The sequence below is a fragment of the Nesoenas mayeri genome, assembly GCF_963082525.1.
Source record: "Nesoenas mayeri genome assembly, chromosome: 2".
Classification (NCBI taxonomy): domain Eukaryota; kingdom Metazoa; phylum Chordata; class Aves; order Columbiformes; family Columbidae; genus Nesoenas; species Nesoenas mayeri.
In genome coordinates, this window is record NC_137543.1 from 60,049,927 (window position 1) to 60,063,401 (window position 13,475).

Sequence of the window (13,475 nt, forward strand, 5' to 3'; positions counted from 1 at the left end):
TAGAACAGAAAAAAAAAAAAAAAATCATATGTAAGCCGCAGGAAAAAACTCCCCCAAGTCTACTGGTGTCTTCAGGTCACAAAGAGTGTGTTCATCAAATTCCTCTTATGCTGACTTCAGAATAACTGTAGAGAAAAGTGAGTTTTGTATTCTTGAAAACAGCTGTGTTACCAAAGAGCTGCATAATCCACAAAAACTGTTCTTTTTCTTTTCACCTTTTAAGACCTAAATATGATGCAGAAAATACTATTGAAGCAAGAACCTTAGAAAACTGTGAAGCTTAAATTCTTTACTGCCCAAACTTTTCCTGTATCTTTAGATTCCTTATTGATGACATAAAGCGTTACTGTGGAGTTGCTGCATACCTAAGACCATAAGGCTGATCAGCAGTATTAAAATATTATTTACTAGCAATGTAAATTTAAAAATCAATTACTATTTAGAATTTCCAGTATGGGCATACTAAATTAAAAAAATAATTTTAAAAAAAAAACCTGAACAAAACCTTAAGTTTTGTAAATTTGCTGCTTAGAAGTCTTAAGCCAACTTGGAACCATTGGACTATTTCATTATTTTACCACAGTTATTTTTTGATTCATTTTATTTAGATATAATAATATAGTTAATTGTTTTTAAAAGAAAGTATGTCAAAAGTAAACAAATTGCATAGAGACATTCTTTCCTAAACTGACAAATTCTCTATTAGCTTTCTCGTTTCATTTGAACCAAATATGTCCTCTGTTCTTTTTGTTATTATTATTTCCATAGATTGATGTAATATTTTTCAACTCCTTGTTACAGCTGCTCTTTAATAGCTCTGTGGTTGAAGGAAAAATAAAAATTTGTAATTTTTTTTTTCTAGTACATGTATTAAAGACATTTTAAAAAACATTATCTAAAACCATTTTAAATCCAGGCTTCAATATAAGGTTCCAAAAAAACTGAGAACATATACTGCATGAAGATGTGCACTTTGGAACTTTTTGTTACCTATTAAATCTCAATTTCAAAAGGGAATTTTGAGATAGGTAAATGATTGGTATACAGAATCAGACCGTAGGAGTCATCTTGATTGGTCATTGGCTTTTTAATGGCTTTTTGCACATGGTTTCTCATCTCGCTGGTTTTGAATGAACAAGCCATGATTAAGTGAGTTTCACAAACCTGTTTGAGGAAAGATCTCACACATCTTCTTCCTAACCAGTGTTCTGCCATGTGGCCATATCCCACCTCCAGTTCATTTTGAAATTATAATTCTGTGTTTATCTGACAAACTGGCAGTCTATTCAAGACAATACATGAAGTCAGGTTTGTGTGACAAATCCCTTTAAAATAGCTGACATTACTTCCACCACTTAAGTGGTGCTTCAGATAAATAAGAAGTGTGTTAGCTCTTCATCAGCTTGAACTTAACTAATATACATGAGATTTATAGAGTAGGAAATATAAAGATATATTATTCTGCAATTAAAAATTTTTAAAAAAATACCCTAAATTATGCCTGAGTTGGGTCTGGGATCTTCTGCCTCTGCTGAATGTCCTGGGCTGAAAGGGACCCACAAGGATCATCAAGTCCAATTCCTGTCCGTGCATATGACCACCCCACAGTTCACACCATGTGTCTGAGGGTGTTGTCCAGTCTCTTCTTGAGCACTGTTAGGCTTGGGACCGTGACTATCCATCACTCGCTCCTGCCTCAGAGATGGGCAAAACCCTCCTCTGCAGCCCCAGCAAGGCCTGATGTGGCATGTCTGCTCCCCGGGCACCCTGGCACCATGGGGCAGTATGAAGCCAGCCCACTGGAGCCCACATCCATGGCAAAAGGCTTCAGTTAAATTGAATTAAATCTCAGTTACATCCTTTGTGTCCATGTCTCCCCACAATGCAGGTCACAGCCTTGGCTCAGCGAAAGTGTCCCGGGCACAGACATTCCCCAGCTACCCCTCGGAGCAGGGTGAGGAGCACCAGCCATCCCTCTCGCTGGCCAGCAGCTACGCCTTCAGCTACGGCTCGGGGCTGGTGCAATGACAGGCGGGGGTGACCAGCCGAGAGAGACAGTCCAGCCTGCAGCCTGCTGCTGGGGAGCCACCGGCCCCCTCCGCACCCACCATCTGCCGTGAAAACTGATGCCTACCAGCTCCAGCCAGGTCACCGCCAATGTGGAAACCTGGAGAGGCAGCTTCCCTGAAGCAGAGGCTAAGTCTTTATTTATTTATTTTGCTCTTCCTTTTGTCAATACATCAGGAAGGAGGTGGGAGGGGGGCGGGGGAGGGCAGGGTTGGAAGGGGTATGCGTTCGTGTTGTGAGAAAGTGATGGAAACAAATGAAACTGTGTTGATGTGAAGGTTTCTACATGACCAGACAAGGCCCGTTCTGGGGCTCCATGCAGGTGTCGCATTTGATATCGGGGCCTTCCCACCTGCCTCCACCAGCAGGCTGGCCCATCTTCACCCTAACATTTTTAGGTCCTCGTCACAACCCACTGATTCCTGCTGGAGTCGCTGAAATGTCGCTGATTCGAGACGCAACATCAGCACTGTGGGGTCACCTTCAGATCCAAGCCAGTTTGCTCATTACCCTAGAGGGTGGTCGGGTGTTTTTCAAGCCAGATGCCAACTGAAGTAGCAGGCCTATATGGTTTGTTGGGAATAGATTTTGATGTGCTAAGGTAAGGTTATTGCCTGGTACGGCTCTCATTTTAAATTCCTGGGGCACAAATTAATCCCTTTCTAATAGGAGCATAATTCTCACGATGCCCTTGAGAGCTGTGAATGTTCATATTAGCACCACAGTCTCATCCTCAGAACTGCTGCAAAGTCGTCTTATTTGCAAATTATTTAAGTAACCATGCCTACAAGCCTAACTTTTAAGAGTGGGAAAACTGTTCTTCAGATAAATAAAAACAGGTTGCATCCCCCGCTGGCGACCACCTGTGCCACGGCTGGGCCAGATACAGTAGAGCTGAACCCTGGTCTTGTCTTTCTGGTCAGCATTACTTTGATTTTGTTTCCTTCTCAAATTTCTGTTTTAGATGCACATTGTATTTTGTATGGTCATGTGTCAAACATTGTTTTACTTTGAAAAGGAGGATACGTACATCTCAATGGAAATTTTCTGTCTTTGGAAGACGTCTTTAAAAAATGAACTGTAGTAGGTGTGTTGGAAGGCACACCGGTAGGTGGGGAACAAGTTTTATCTATCCTGAACATTTAGATTTTTGTAAGTGGTATTGAATATTAATGTATTTCTCACGATGCCCTGAAATGTTTGGAAGCGTGGGGAGAAAAATCTTCCTTCTTGCTATGATATGAGCATCTTCGTGTTCTGTTCACAGTGAGAAATTATTACCATAATTGCCAGAGGGATTCATTTCATTAGTTTCTCAGGACAGGTTGAGGAAGTGTATCAAGGTGGAGACACATAGACCCTTTTCCAATGAAACAATCAGTTTTATGTATGATAATTTAACTGAAAAAGTGCTGTTGGGTTGTTTTATATATGTACATATATGTATGTGTATTAAAAAGTACAGAAGAAACTTCTGCTTCTGATTGAACATTTACTGATACAGTATGTCCGGCTTTTTTCCGACCATTTTCCAGGCTAAGAGACCTTGCAGGCTTACAGCTTTCTACACCTCAGTGAACAGCTGCTGAATAGCAAAGCTTTATGATTCGCTTGAATGAAACACTTCTACCCCACCACAATCAGCTTTATTTATTTTTCCTCTTTTTCCCTGTCTCATTCACTACCTCTTTTCCTTCTCACAGTGCTGCCATACTCAGGAATAGAACAGCTCCCTGCAGAGAGTATTTTGATGAGCTAAAATGAAAAACTGCTCTCCCACACTGTCAGGGAGCTGTACCTATGGTGCTCTCTGAGCTGTACCCATCAAGGAACCTTCATTCATCCTTTCATTTAAGAAATAAATTTAGTTGACATTTTGCTTTGGGAAAATTTCCAGTTTGCAGACATTACATGGACAATATGATACAAAAGGACAGATAGTCTGCTGGTGTGATTCCATTATTCAGTGCAGCTTTGCCAAATAGGCGCCTTTTGAGGAACTGGCCAGTTATTTTTATTCCTATGCAACTGTGATTCTTTCACATATATTTTCTTTAAAATTCCTTAGATTAAGTTTTGAATATGTTCTGCAGATTTCTATGCTGTGTCCATGTAACTATTTTCCTCCATGACTTGAATGCTAGTCATTTACTACTTACGTATTCTACATAGGCCAAAAGTAGGGAAAAGGCAAAACAGGAGAGTATCAGAACTCCTTTATAGTTCCAGTGCCCATATACTTTAAGAACCTATCTAAATCCTAAAGCTAGTGCTTCAGCTGTTTTTAGACAAAAAGCATGAGATCTGTATAGAGTGCTCTTTCCATTTCCTGGGAAACAGTTGCTGTCTGTCACAGATGGTTTTTTCTTCCTATACAGTGCATGAATATTGTCTAGTTAATAAAAACATAGAAGCTATTTCCAAACAAAACAACCAAAAAAAAAAAGGAGGGGGGGGGGGCGAAGGGGGGGAATTGGTCATGTATAGATTGGTCATGTATAGGTATTTTACTAAATATTTTGTTTTCATTACAGAACGCAACTATCCTCTCAACTCATACATTTATAAACATCTGTGAAGTCCCATCTTGTAGCAATAGGCAGCAAACTGAACTCCAGGACAAAGCTGGAGAACACAACCAAAAAAACCCAAACCTACCCTATTGGGAACCTATTTCTTGTAGAGAGTAAACACAACCACACTGAAAGTTGAAAACAAGGTTACGACTCACAGTGTACTGTAACACAGCTAAGAAAACAGGGCACCTGAAGCACAAAAGTATTCAGCAGCCTGTGGACGTTGCCATCAGTGTCACTCCAGAACAGCAGATGAGATGACACTGTAACATTTGTGTGTACATGATTGTACATGTAGCTTCCAGAAATGTTCCTCAGAAAAGCTCCATGAGAAATAGGCAGGCACTAGGCCAACAGATTGCCAGAAAATTCTGTTTTCACACAATTGCTTTAATTTCTGGCATATGCCTGTCGATAATCTAAGTGATTCCCCACTGAGACCACTTTATACAGCTCCTAGTGCTTCCGCCAGAAGGAAAACTCTTTTGGCACACATAGTAGAGCTGCCTGCCTAGAGACCACAAGGGCCTTTAAATAGCCCCAGGGACCCCATAAGTCCCTGTACAAGTCTCGGCTTTTTTCATGTGCAAGGCACACAGATAATAAGTCTGCTCCTGACCCAGGAGAAGCTCTTTTTTTAGCTAATGAGCTGTGAAGAGATGGAAGGCAACAAAATGTCTTCAGTGGTAACAAGGTGCAACCGGTATGGAACTTAGCATTAGTACATTATAAAACAGATAAAATAACATAAGGCTACTGCTTTCATTTTGGTTATCAATATATAACTGCAACAATTATGTAAATTTTTAAAGAATGACCCTTGATAATAATATATTCACTCCTGTGAACGAATAACACACAGCCATTACTAAGTATAGTTACTAATATATCTTAATTGTGAGTATTATAGATTGGTGCATGCTCGTACTTTTGATTTTCAAGTCACTTGGTGCAGAAAAGGAGAAATTGAAGGAGATTGGTAATAAATCATCAAATGGTGCTAGGGTACTTGAGTAGCCCCATTGTTTAAACAGCTAAATTTTATTATTGATAGTTTAAATCATCTGTGAGTATACTCCTTTGGAAAAAAAAAATGCCTGTAAAGGAAAAAGAAAGAAGAATATCTTGTAACATGGAGTTAACTGTCTTATTGAGTAAATGTTTAGGCTTTATTTTCTCATTCCACCTCCTCACATTTATCAGGTCCATGTGAAATTCCCTTCTTGGGGTTGTTTTGTTTTGTTTTCCCCTAAAGCTAGCAACTAAAGCTAATGTATTGACAAACCAAAGAAGTTTGTTAGACAGCAACAGCAACATCTCTCTTTTGTTTTGACAAAAGTCTACCATGACATTTTGGGAAAATACTTCATTTCACAACACATGAATGGAAATCCTGTTGGAAATCAGTAAACACATTTCTAATCAAGACTTGTTCTGAGCTAATAAGACTTTGCTGGAGGAGGGGCTGAAACTGAATATCTGAGGTGAAAATTCTTTTAAAGTGCTCTCTATAGCAATAATATGACCACATCATGCCTTTGGGCATTTATTTACTGAGAAGCTGTTAAGTGCTGGCAGTCTGTGAAGACCCTTACCTGTTCATCGCAAAGAGGAAAAAAATAAAGGGCATTAATCAGATCTCTGTATTGCATTTATCAGAAAAGGAATAAACTTCATACTCATTCAGCTCTCTAGCCTAATAGACAATACTATGAAGAGCAGTGGGTTTTGAGATATTTCATGTCCAAGAACTAAAAAAACATAAGCCTGTAGCAAATAAAACTCTACTCAGACTTAGTTCACCAGCCACATTTACTAGCTTTCATCTGGTAACCTGGAAACTGCAGGGTGGTATTCCATGAGACAATGTAAGTTTCTTGAATGGCTGTGCTTTTTAGCATGAAATACAGCACTATTTACAACTGTTTCTTCCTAAAATGGAAGGAGGAAGATGTTGCAATTAATCTCTTTTTTAGTGTTTAATATCAGTGTATTTTATCTCCTTTTTATACCTTCTGCAAAGGAATAAATGTGGCTTTTATCCACACACAGAGTAGAGTGGACAGTGGAGAAAGCGTGAAAAGCTGCTGTTTGATTACAAAAGCAGATCCAACAGCACTGGAAAGTTTCATTTTCCTACACATCATCCAAATATTTGTCACTCTTTCCAAACCAACTTGTTACACAACTTTTATATATTAGAATCTTATATTTTTCACGACAACTGGAGGTGCCTGCCTACATTTTGTAAGTAGAAGATAATGACTGTGCAACAGCATTGTAGTGGTATAACGTTGAAATCAAAGGGTATAAGGTTGGCTATATGAATTCTGCAGATATAAAATCTTGCACTCCATTAGGTGAACTATGTTTGTTCTTGATATTATAAATAAATGTTTCTCACTTTTGATTTTACATTAAAAAGGTGCACTATATTGGAAACAAGTACAGGTACACTGTGGAATGAAAGAAAAGTCTAAGGAATATTGACTAACCTGTTACAACAAGAAGTTTGTCTCTCTGTCCAGGTCCTTATGAGATAGTAGAAGGTGCTAAGTGAAGGTGCTGTGTATGCAGCAGTTATCTAAATGGCGTTACACTCAGGAACCTGATTGTCAAAATCCACAGCTGAACAGGTTTTATTACTGAAAATGGAATTTTCACTTTCCAAAGACATTTTTTGTCATCTTTTCATGCATATGCAGCTTAACAAATTTTTATGGATATGGCTAAAACAGATATGAAAGTAACTGAGGCTTAAGTATGATTAATTATGATTAAAGTATTTTAAAATGTCAATATTGTTATGAGTATCGCAAGTTGTAATGGAGAAAATGTTTCCCTTTTAACTAAATGAAAGCTCAGAATCTAGTATGCTCTCAAAGATGAAAGAGTTAATCTTTTTAAATCTCACACTGAAACTCTTAAAGAATGGATTTCATTCTGGGTTTTTTTTTCTGTCACTACAGAAATCCTCATGAGGTTAAATAGATTTAGCAGATTCTCTTAAAATCCTGGGATTGCCAAGTGAATGGATACATTTTTCAGTATGTTTTTTCCTGTAACATTATTTGACATGAATGAAGTTAACCCTCATTTTTAATATAAGCTACATGTTGTTCTCAATCTTTTTTAAAATTGTATGATAGCAAGACTGTAATAGTCAGAGCAAATAGCACAAAATTAATCAGCTGTCTTGGCAATTCCACACCAGTAACAAAAATAAAGGTTGCAGTTAAACATTTATTCTCATTGCTGCTCCTATAGCTGAAACAGAATAAATGATGTAAAATAAAGCTGTCCTTGTTGATGCTAATTGTTTCATTTCCTGACTCTCCATAGATAACAGGCTGTGACTGGAGATATTTGTTTTCCAGAACTGCATTTTGTAAGTCATACTGATTTAAGATGGCTACAAGGACAGTGCAGAAAAAAAGTATTACAATTTCCTGCCAAAATATGGCACATGCTCACCTTTTATTTCTTTTTACTTCTTTGAAAAACATTGTTGTAGACAGACAAGGTTTTGAAAAAGAAAAGGAAATGAAAATAGGGTAAGAAATCAACAAAAATAAAAAAATACTCTGTAATCTTTGAAAAGATCAGGAGAATTCGAGCACATAGCAATGGGTCATGGTGAGTGCAAAACAGTTTCCCGGAGCATTCAACGTCATCTGACTTTATCAGAAACTGGGAACAATATGTTGTGTTTAATCCAACTCACAGCTCTAAGTTACTCTGTATAAATGGACTCAGGAACGCTGGGCTCATTTTCCCTACTCTGACTGGAAGAACCAAGTACCAGCCCAGCTAGCATGCATTATGCAATATAGATGCTTTAAAAGTAGTGTTTTGCACCATGCATTACAATTGTTATCACACAACTTTGTGGATCTTACTATAGTCAGATATTGCTAAAAATATGATTTAGAATATTTCAGAGCTGATCAGTTCTGGGTAATAGAAGCAACATCTGCATTTATGAGGCATAAAAATACATACATAGGTGCTCAGCCTTTATGCTTCTAATTACAAAATTATCTGACATAGGTCTGTGAGAAAGTTCCTCCTGTACTACCATTGTTGGGTAAATTATGGAAATTTAAAAGAAAATAGTAATTGTCTGCTTCAGAAAGTTTTATTTCAGAGAAAAAAAAATGTATTAACAGAGAGTAATTTTAAGACATATAAATATTCATAACATACATTTCTGTCTTCAAATATACATACAGACATAAACATAAATGGAGAAAGGTATTGGAAAAAAAAGAAAAAAGGAAAGATATTGTGTATTTATTTGGCTATATCTTAGTATGCTATGCTGTTGATCACTTAAATCTTGTTAATACTACAAATGAATTATTTAGTGTAATAATCTAATTAAATAAATTTTTAAGAAATGTGTTAAATAACTTCTAGAATCACTGAGACTTTTTGTTTTCTAAAAACTATACAATTATCTTTTTAAGTAAGCACAAGGTTAGAATTATCTCAGCCGTGACTAGTAATTCATATTAGTTATTTTATCTAATTATACCACCTAACAATATGGATAGTGTGGAAGTAATAAACATATTTTTTGAAACTTTCCATTGATAACTTAGTACATTTCCTTTGGTATTTCTACCTTGAACATTATGTCCTGAGTTATATGTAGGGATATTTAACTGCAAGACTCCAACATAGATAGTAAGGTAAATCTGCAGCTTTGTAACTCAAGCCTAGTTGGGGTCAAGAAATGAGTCAGAGCAGTGGCAGAGTCCTGTGGCACGTTGGCAGCCTGCTCCAGTAGTCCTGAGCTTCCACAGGTGAGGCTGTTGAAGATCCCCAGGCTTTCTTATTTTAAAGGAAGTGTTCTCAAACTCATCACATTTATCTTCTGGCTATGCAGATGCTCGTATTATTCTCATTAATCTTAACACATTTTACTCTTAGAAGAGAACAAACAAACAAACAAAAAAGCTATGGGCAAGAGCAGAAACAAGTACACTCTTGCTGGAGGAGTGCCCTACCAAGCCCTGCAGGCCCACTCCTTAGTCCTTACAACATGAGTTGTTTCTGTACAGAAGCCCATCTTCAAGGGAAAGCCTAGAAAGGGCAGTGGAGATGGGGCTGCATCTGATGCAGACTGGAGGATAACTGGGCCAAGGTCTTCAATTTCCTGGCTGATTTGGCCAGTGGGATGCTGGATGAACTGACTGTGGTGGCAGAAACAGCCTGCATTTCATGTGAAAGAGAAAAAGCCTAGTTCAACTTAGTGTTTTGAAGACCACAGCCTCAGGGTGGAACCCTTCGCACTGGTTGTCAAAGGAACAGTGGCCACCTTGAGCTCACACATACCCTGACACCACATCCCAGCGAGGCATGGCAATGGAGGCATCTTGTGCTCTTGCCCAAAACAGTTCCCCAGGAATGTGTGAGTGTTGGAAATGTTGAGTTGCCTTACTTCCACCTTAAATAATACAGTCCGAGAACCTGATATATGGTTTCTACCGCTGGGGTTCACATGCTAAAAAAGTATTTTAGTACCTATCTTCTAGACAGGCAGGGCTGGTTTTGGAACTAGCCCTTGGTGTCAGACTTGCAAAGCCATTTAGAGGATTAACTCTTCTTGAACATCTAGACTTTAAAGGAAATAAGTCTTCTTTCACTTGCATTGGGGAGTACTCACTGAGGCAGTTTCAGCTACTGTAAATAAATACCATTGATTTGAACTTGTGCATAGTTCAATAATAAAGAAGGTTTAGAGGAGCATGATGCAGACAAGATTAAAAGAAAAAAAAATCAGACCTGGTTCCCAGATATGTTTGTGATTTAAAAAAAAAAAAAAAAAAAAAAAAAACACACCCTAGAAATTAATTTGATAGTGATATCAGTCCTCTGAAACCTGTTCTTTTTCTGAAGGTTTCTTGTTTGGATCTCTCAGGAGTAAGCTAGAATCCACTTGTCATCAAACTAACAAATGCTGTTAGCATCTATATTCAACTATTCTGCCTGATTTGTTGCCTTGGTCTCCTCCTTTTCTCTGGTTCTGGGATAAGGCCTGGATTGTCAGTAGATTAGTAAATTGCACAGCAGAGTTAGAACAAACTATTTCTGTGTGTTCTTGAAAAAATGTATATGCCTAACAGAAAAGATGCCTGGAGGTCAGAAAGAGGGTTAAGTGCTGAACCATCCTGCCTAGAATGGGGCTTTGGAGGAGCCCAGCTTCTTGTGTTCCTTAGTGAGTCCAACCTTTAAAGCAGGCTGTTTCCTCACAGAAACATTGTTTTACCTCAACATGCACAGCCAAGGGAGAGCAGAAGACAAGAAGAATGAGCAATACCATGAACATATTATAGATTCAGACAAGCTTTTTAAGGTAAAGGAACATATCTGAGGTGAATAAAGAAAATAACAGATTGTCTATGTTACTTTTCTAACTTTCACCTTCTTTCATAGACAGTGATTTTCATATTCACCCTTATGATCCAAATTCTGATGACTGCGTCTCCTACATTCAGAAGTCCCAACAAAGACTGACTACAAATATTTCTTTTCTCTAATTTCTTTTTTAAGACATGTGAGTTTATGCCCTTTATAGACTTAATAGTACCATTAATCATGGAATTTCCCTTTGAACATAGGACTTAAACAGCTACCTTTTTGACACAGCATGAATGATTAATTTTATTATTACGGAAAATAAATCTGTGTTTACTTTTCTTAAAATCTCATAGATTCATTTTTCAGTTACACAGTATTGCACCTCAGATTGTTCTTCTAGAAGTTTCTCTCACGGGTAGCTGACTGGTTTTTAATTCAATGAGAATACTGATAAGTGTTGTGGGGGGGTTTTGTTGGTTTTTTTTTTTTTTGGTTTTCATTTATATCAGTCTCATGTTCAGCTGCTGTTCACTGAAATTACCATGGTACAAAAATGAAGCTGTAGTTTTGAGTTTGCTTTTTTGAAAAAAAAAATATATTGTTCTTATTATGCTACGTGTGATGTGATTTTCCCTGTAGACTATCATGGTAAAAGTAATATGTATATGGAATTTGAATCAAAAAAAAAAAGATGCAAAGATGTGGAGTACAGATTTTTCTTTTTTTCTTCCTCAAATCTCAAAAATAAGCAATTATTTTGAAAAGATGAGCTAAAAGTACCAAGAGAGGCAAGAAATAAGGGCATTACCAGAAACAATCAAAACAATCTGGTATTCCAGGTACTTAACCTCAACCTCTCCTTCTTTTCTACCCTCAGTAAAGTAGGGATGTATTTTAACTGTCTCTACAAGCAGTGAAACAATACCAGCTTCTCAGCTTAAGGATATTTCTGTATCAGAGTTCTAACTGAGAACTTCAGTGTAATCTAATTCATTATATTATCATTTTGGTATTTTAATATAAATGGGATCATCAAAGAAACAACCTGAAGATACAAAGTTTTATTTGTAATGCTGTGCACAACTTAGAATTACCTGCTATGACATTTGATAACTCAGGAAATAAACGAGCTTATTAAAAGTACAGTTCTGTGTAGCCTCATCAACTTCATATGCAAGAATTTATACATCTGAAAACCTTCAGTAAGTGAAAGAAAAAAATAGCCCTTGCTATGTGTATGTGTCCTTGTTCAGGAGTACACAAAACCAAAATGAGATGTCTTCTAATGGTATATGACATTGTAAACAGTTTAAGTCTTCAGTGCTAGATGCAAGGACACTTTGGTTTAGGATTTTAGATTTTTAACTGAGGTGTAGGATAACCACCTGACACTGTTACTGCTCAATTAGTTCATAGAAGCTTTGTGTCCACATTATTCTCAGAAGAACCTAGGCTCTTGTTGCCCTGTGCACGTGAAGAAAACTTTCCATTAGAGAAGGCTACGCAAAATGTGCTGTCAGGTTGTTGATGCTCCTTCCTAGCCGGCCAAGTGGAACTGGTCACTGATCTGCAAACAGACTCATGATGCCTCCACCCAAAACCCTTTCCAAAAGAAAAAAAGAAAACATATTCAGCAAAACTTTTATTAATGCTTCAAGAGAAAAGAGGAATCAAGCATTTGTGGGCCAGGCACACAGTTTGGAGTGTTCAGACATGAGGTTATCAGCTGTCATGGTAGCACCTTCATCTACTGGGATCTCAACCTTAGTAATACAGCGGGTTTGTGAAAGGCCAAAAGATGCATAGATCCTAATTCTCAGGTCTGCCTTCTAGTTCTGTTTGTTTAAGGATTTTTTTTTTTGTCTGTTTGTTCAATTTCTCTGTGGTTTCTTCTGTAGGTTTCAACAGAATATATACATATGCACATATACAACTACCTTTGTATGTGTATTGTTTTGTAAAAGTTCTCAGCTTTTTTCTGCTTTGCATCATTTATTCATGTATCTTACATGTTCTCATTTATTTTTTGTGCAACTAAACCTTATAATAAATTATTATTAAATATATCCTGACAAAGACAGAGTTCTCATGGTGTTTTCTACTGGGCATGGAGTGGGAGGAGGAGAGGGAAGGAAGCGGGGAGGGGAACAGGGGCTACACTTCTATTCTGTCCCCAAATATAAAGCACTGAAATAACTATGGTGTAAAACCACACAGCTGTCAGATAGCAAGCTCCTGTTAATACTTTTAAATGTAGGTTCAAGGATCCCTGACAAATTTGCTTTTGTCAGCTGAATAGTACTGTTTGCCCAGCAGCAAAATAACACCTCCTGTGTGGAAAATACTTATTATTCTATAGGGCTCTCAATTTGAGATGCAAAAATCATGGATGTAGACAACATGGAGCACATTTTCTTTCTCATCCTGCCACATAGGCTTCTCAGACAGGTAGATTTCTCAGACCAA

General features: G+C 37.5%; 1 protein-coding gene across 1 annotated transcript in view; it reads left to right on the forward strand.

The window, feature by feature from the left end:
- The window catches only part of DOK6 (docking protein 6), a gene marked incomplete at both ends in the record, with an annotated part of 244,232 nt that extends 242,204 nt beyond the window's left edge, over positions 1 to 2,028 (forward strand). Inside the window, one exon of the mRNA XM_080338878.1 lies at positions 1,889 to 2,028. Coding sequence (XP_080195004.1) covers positions 1,889 to 2,028 — 140 coding nt within the window. The remainder of the gene's footprint in view (positions 1 to 1,888) is intronic.
- Positions 2,029 to 13,475: the final 11,447 nt, after the last annotated feature.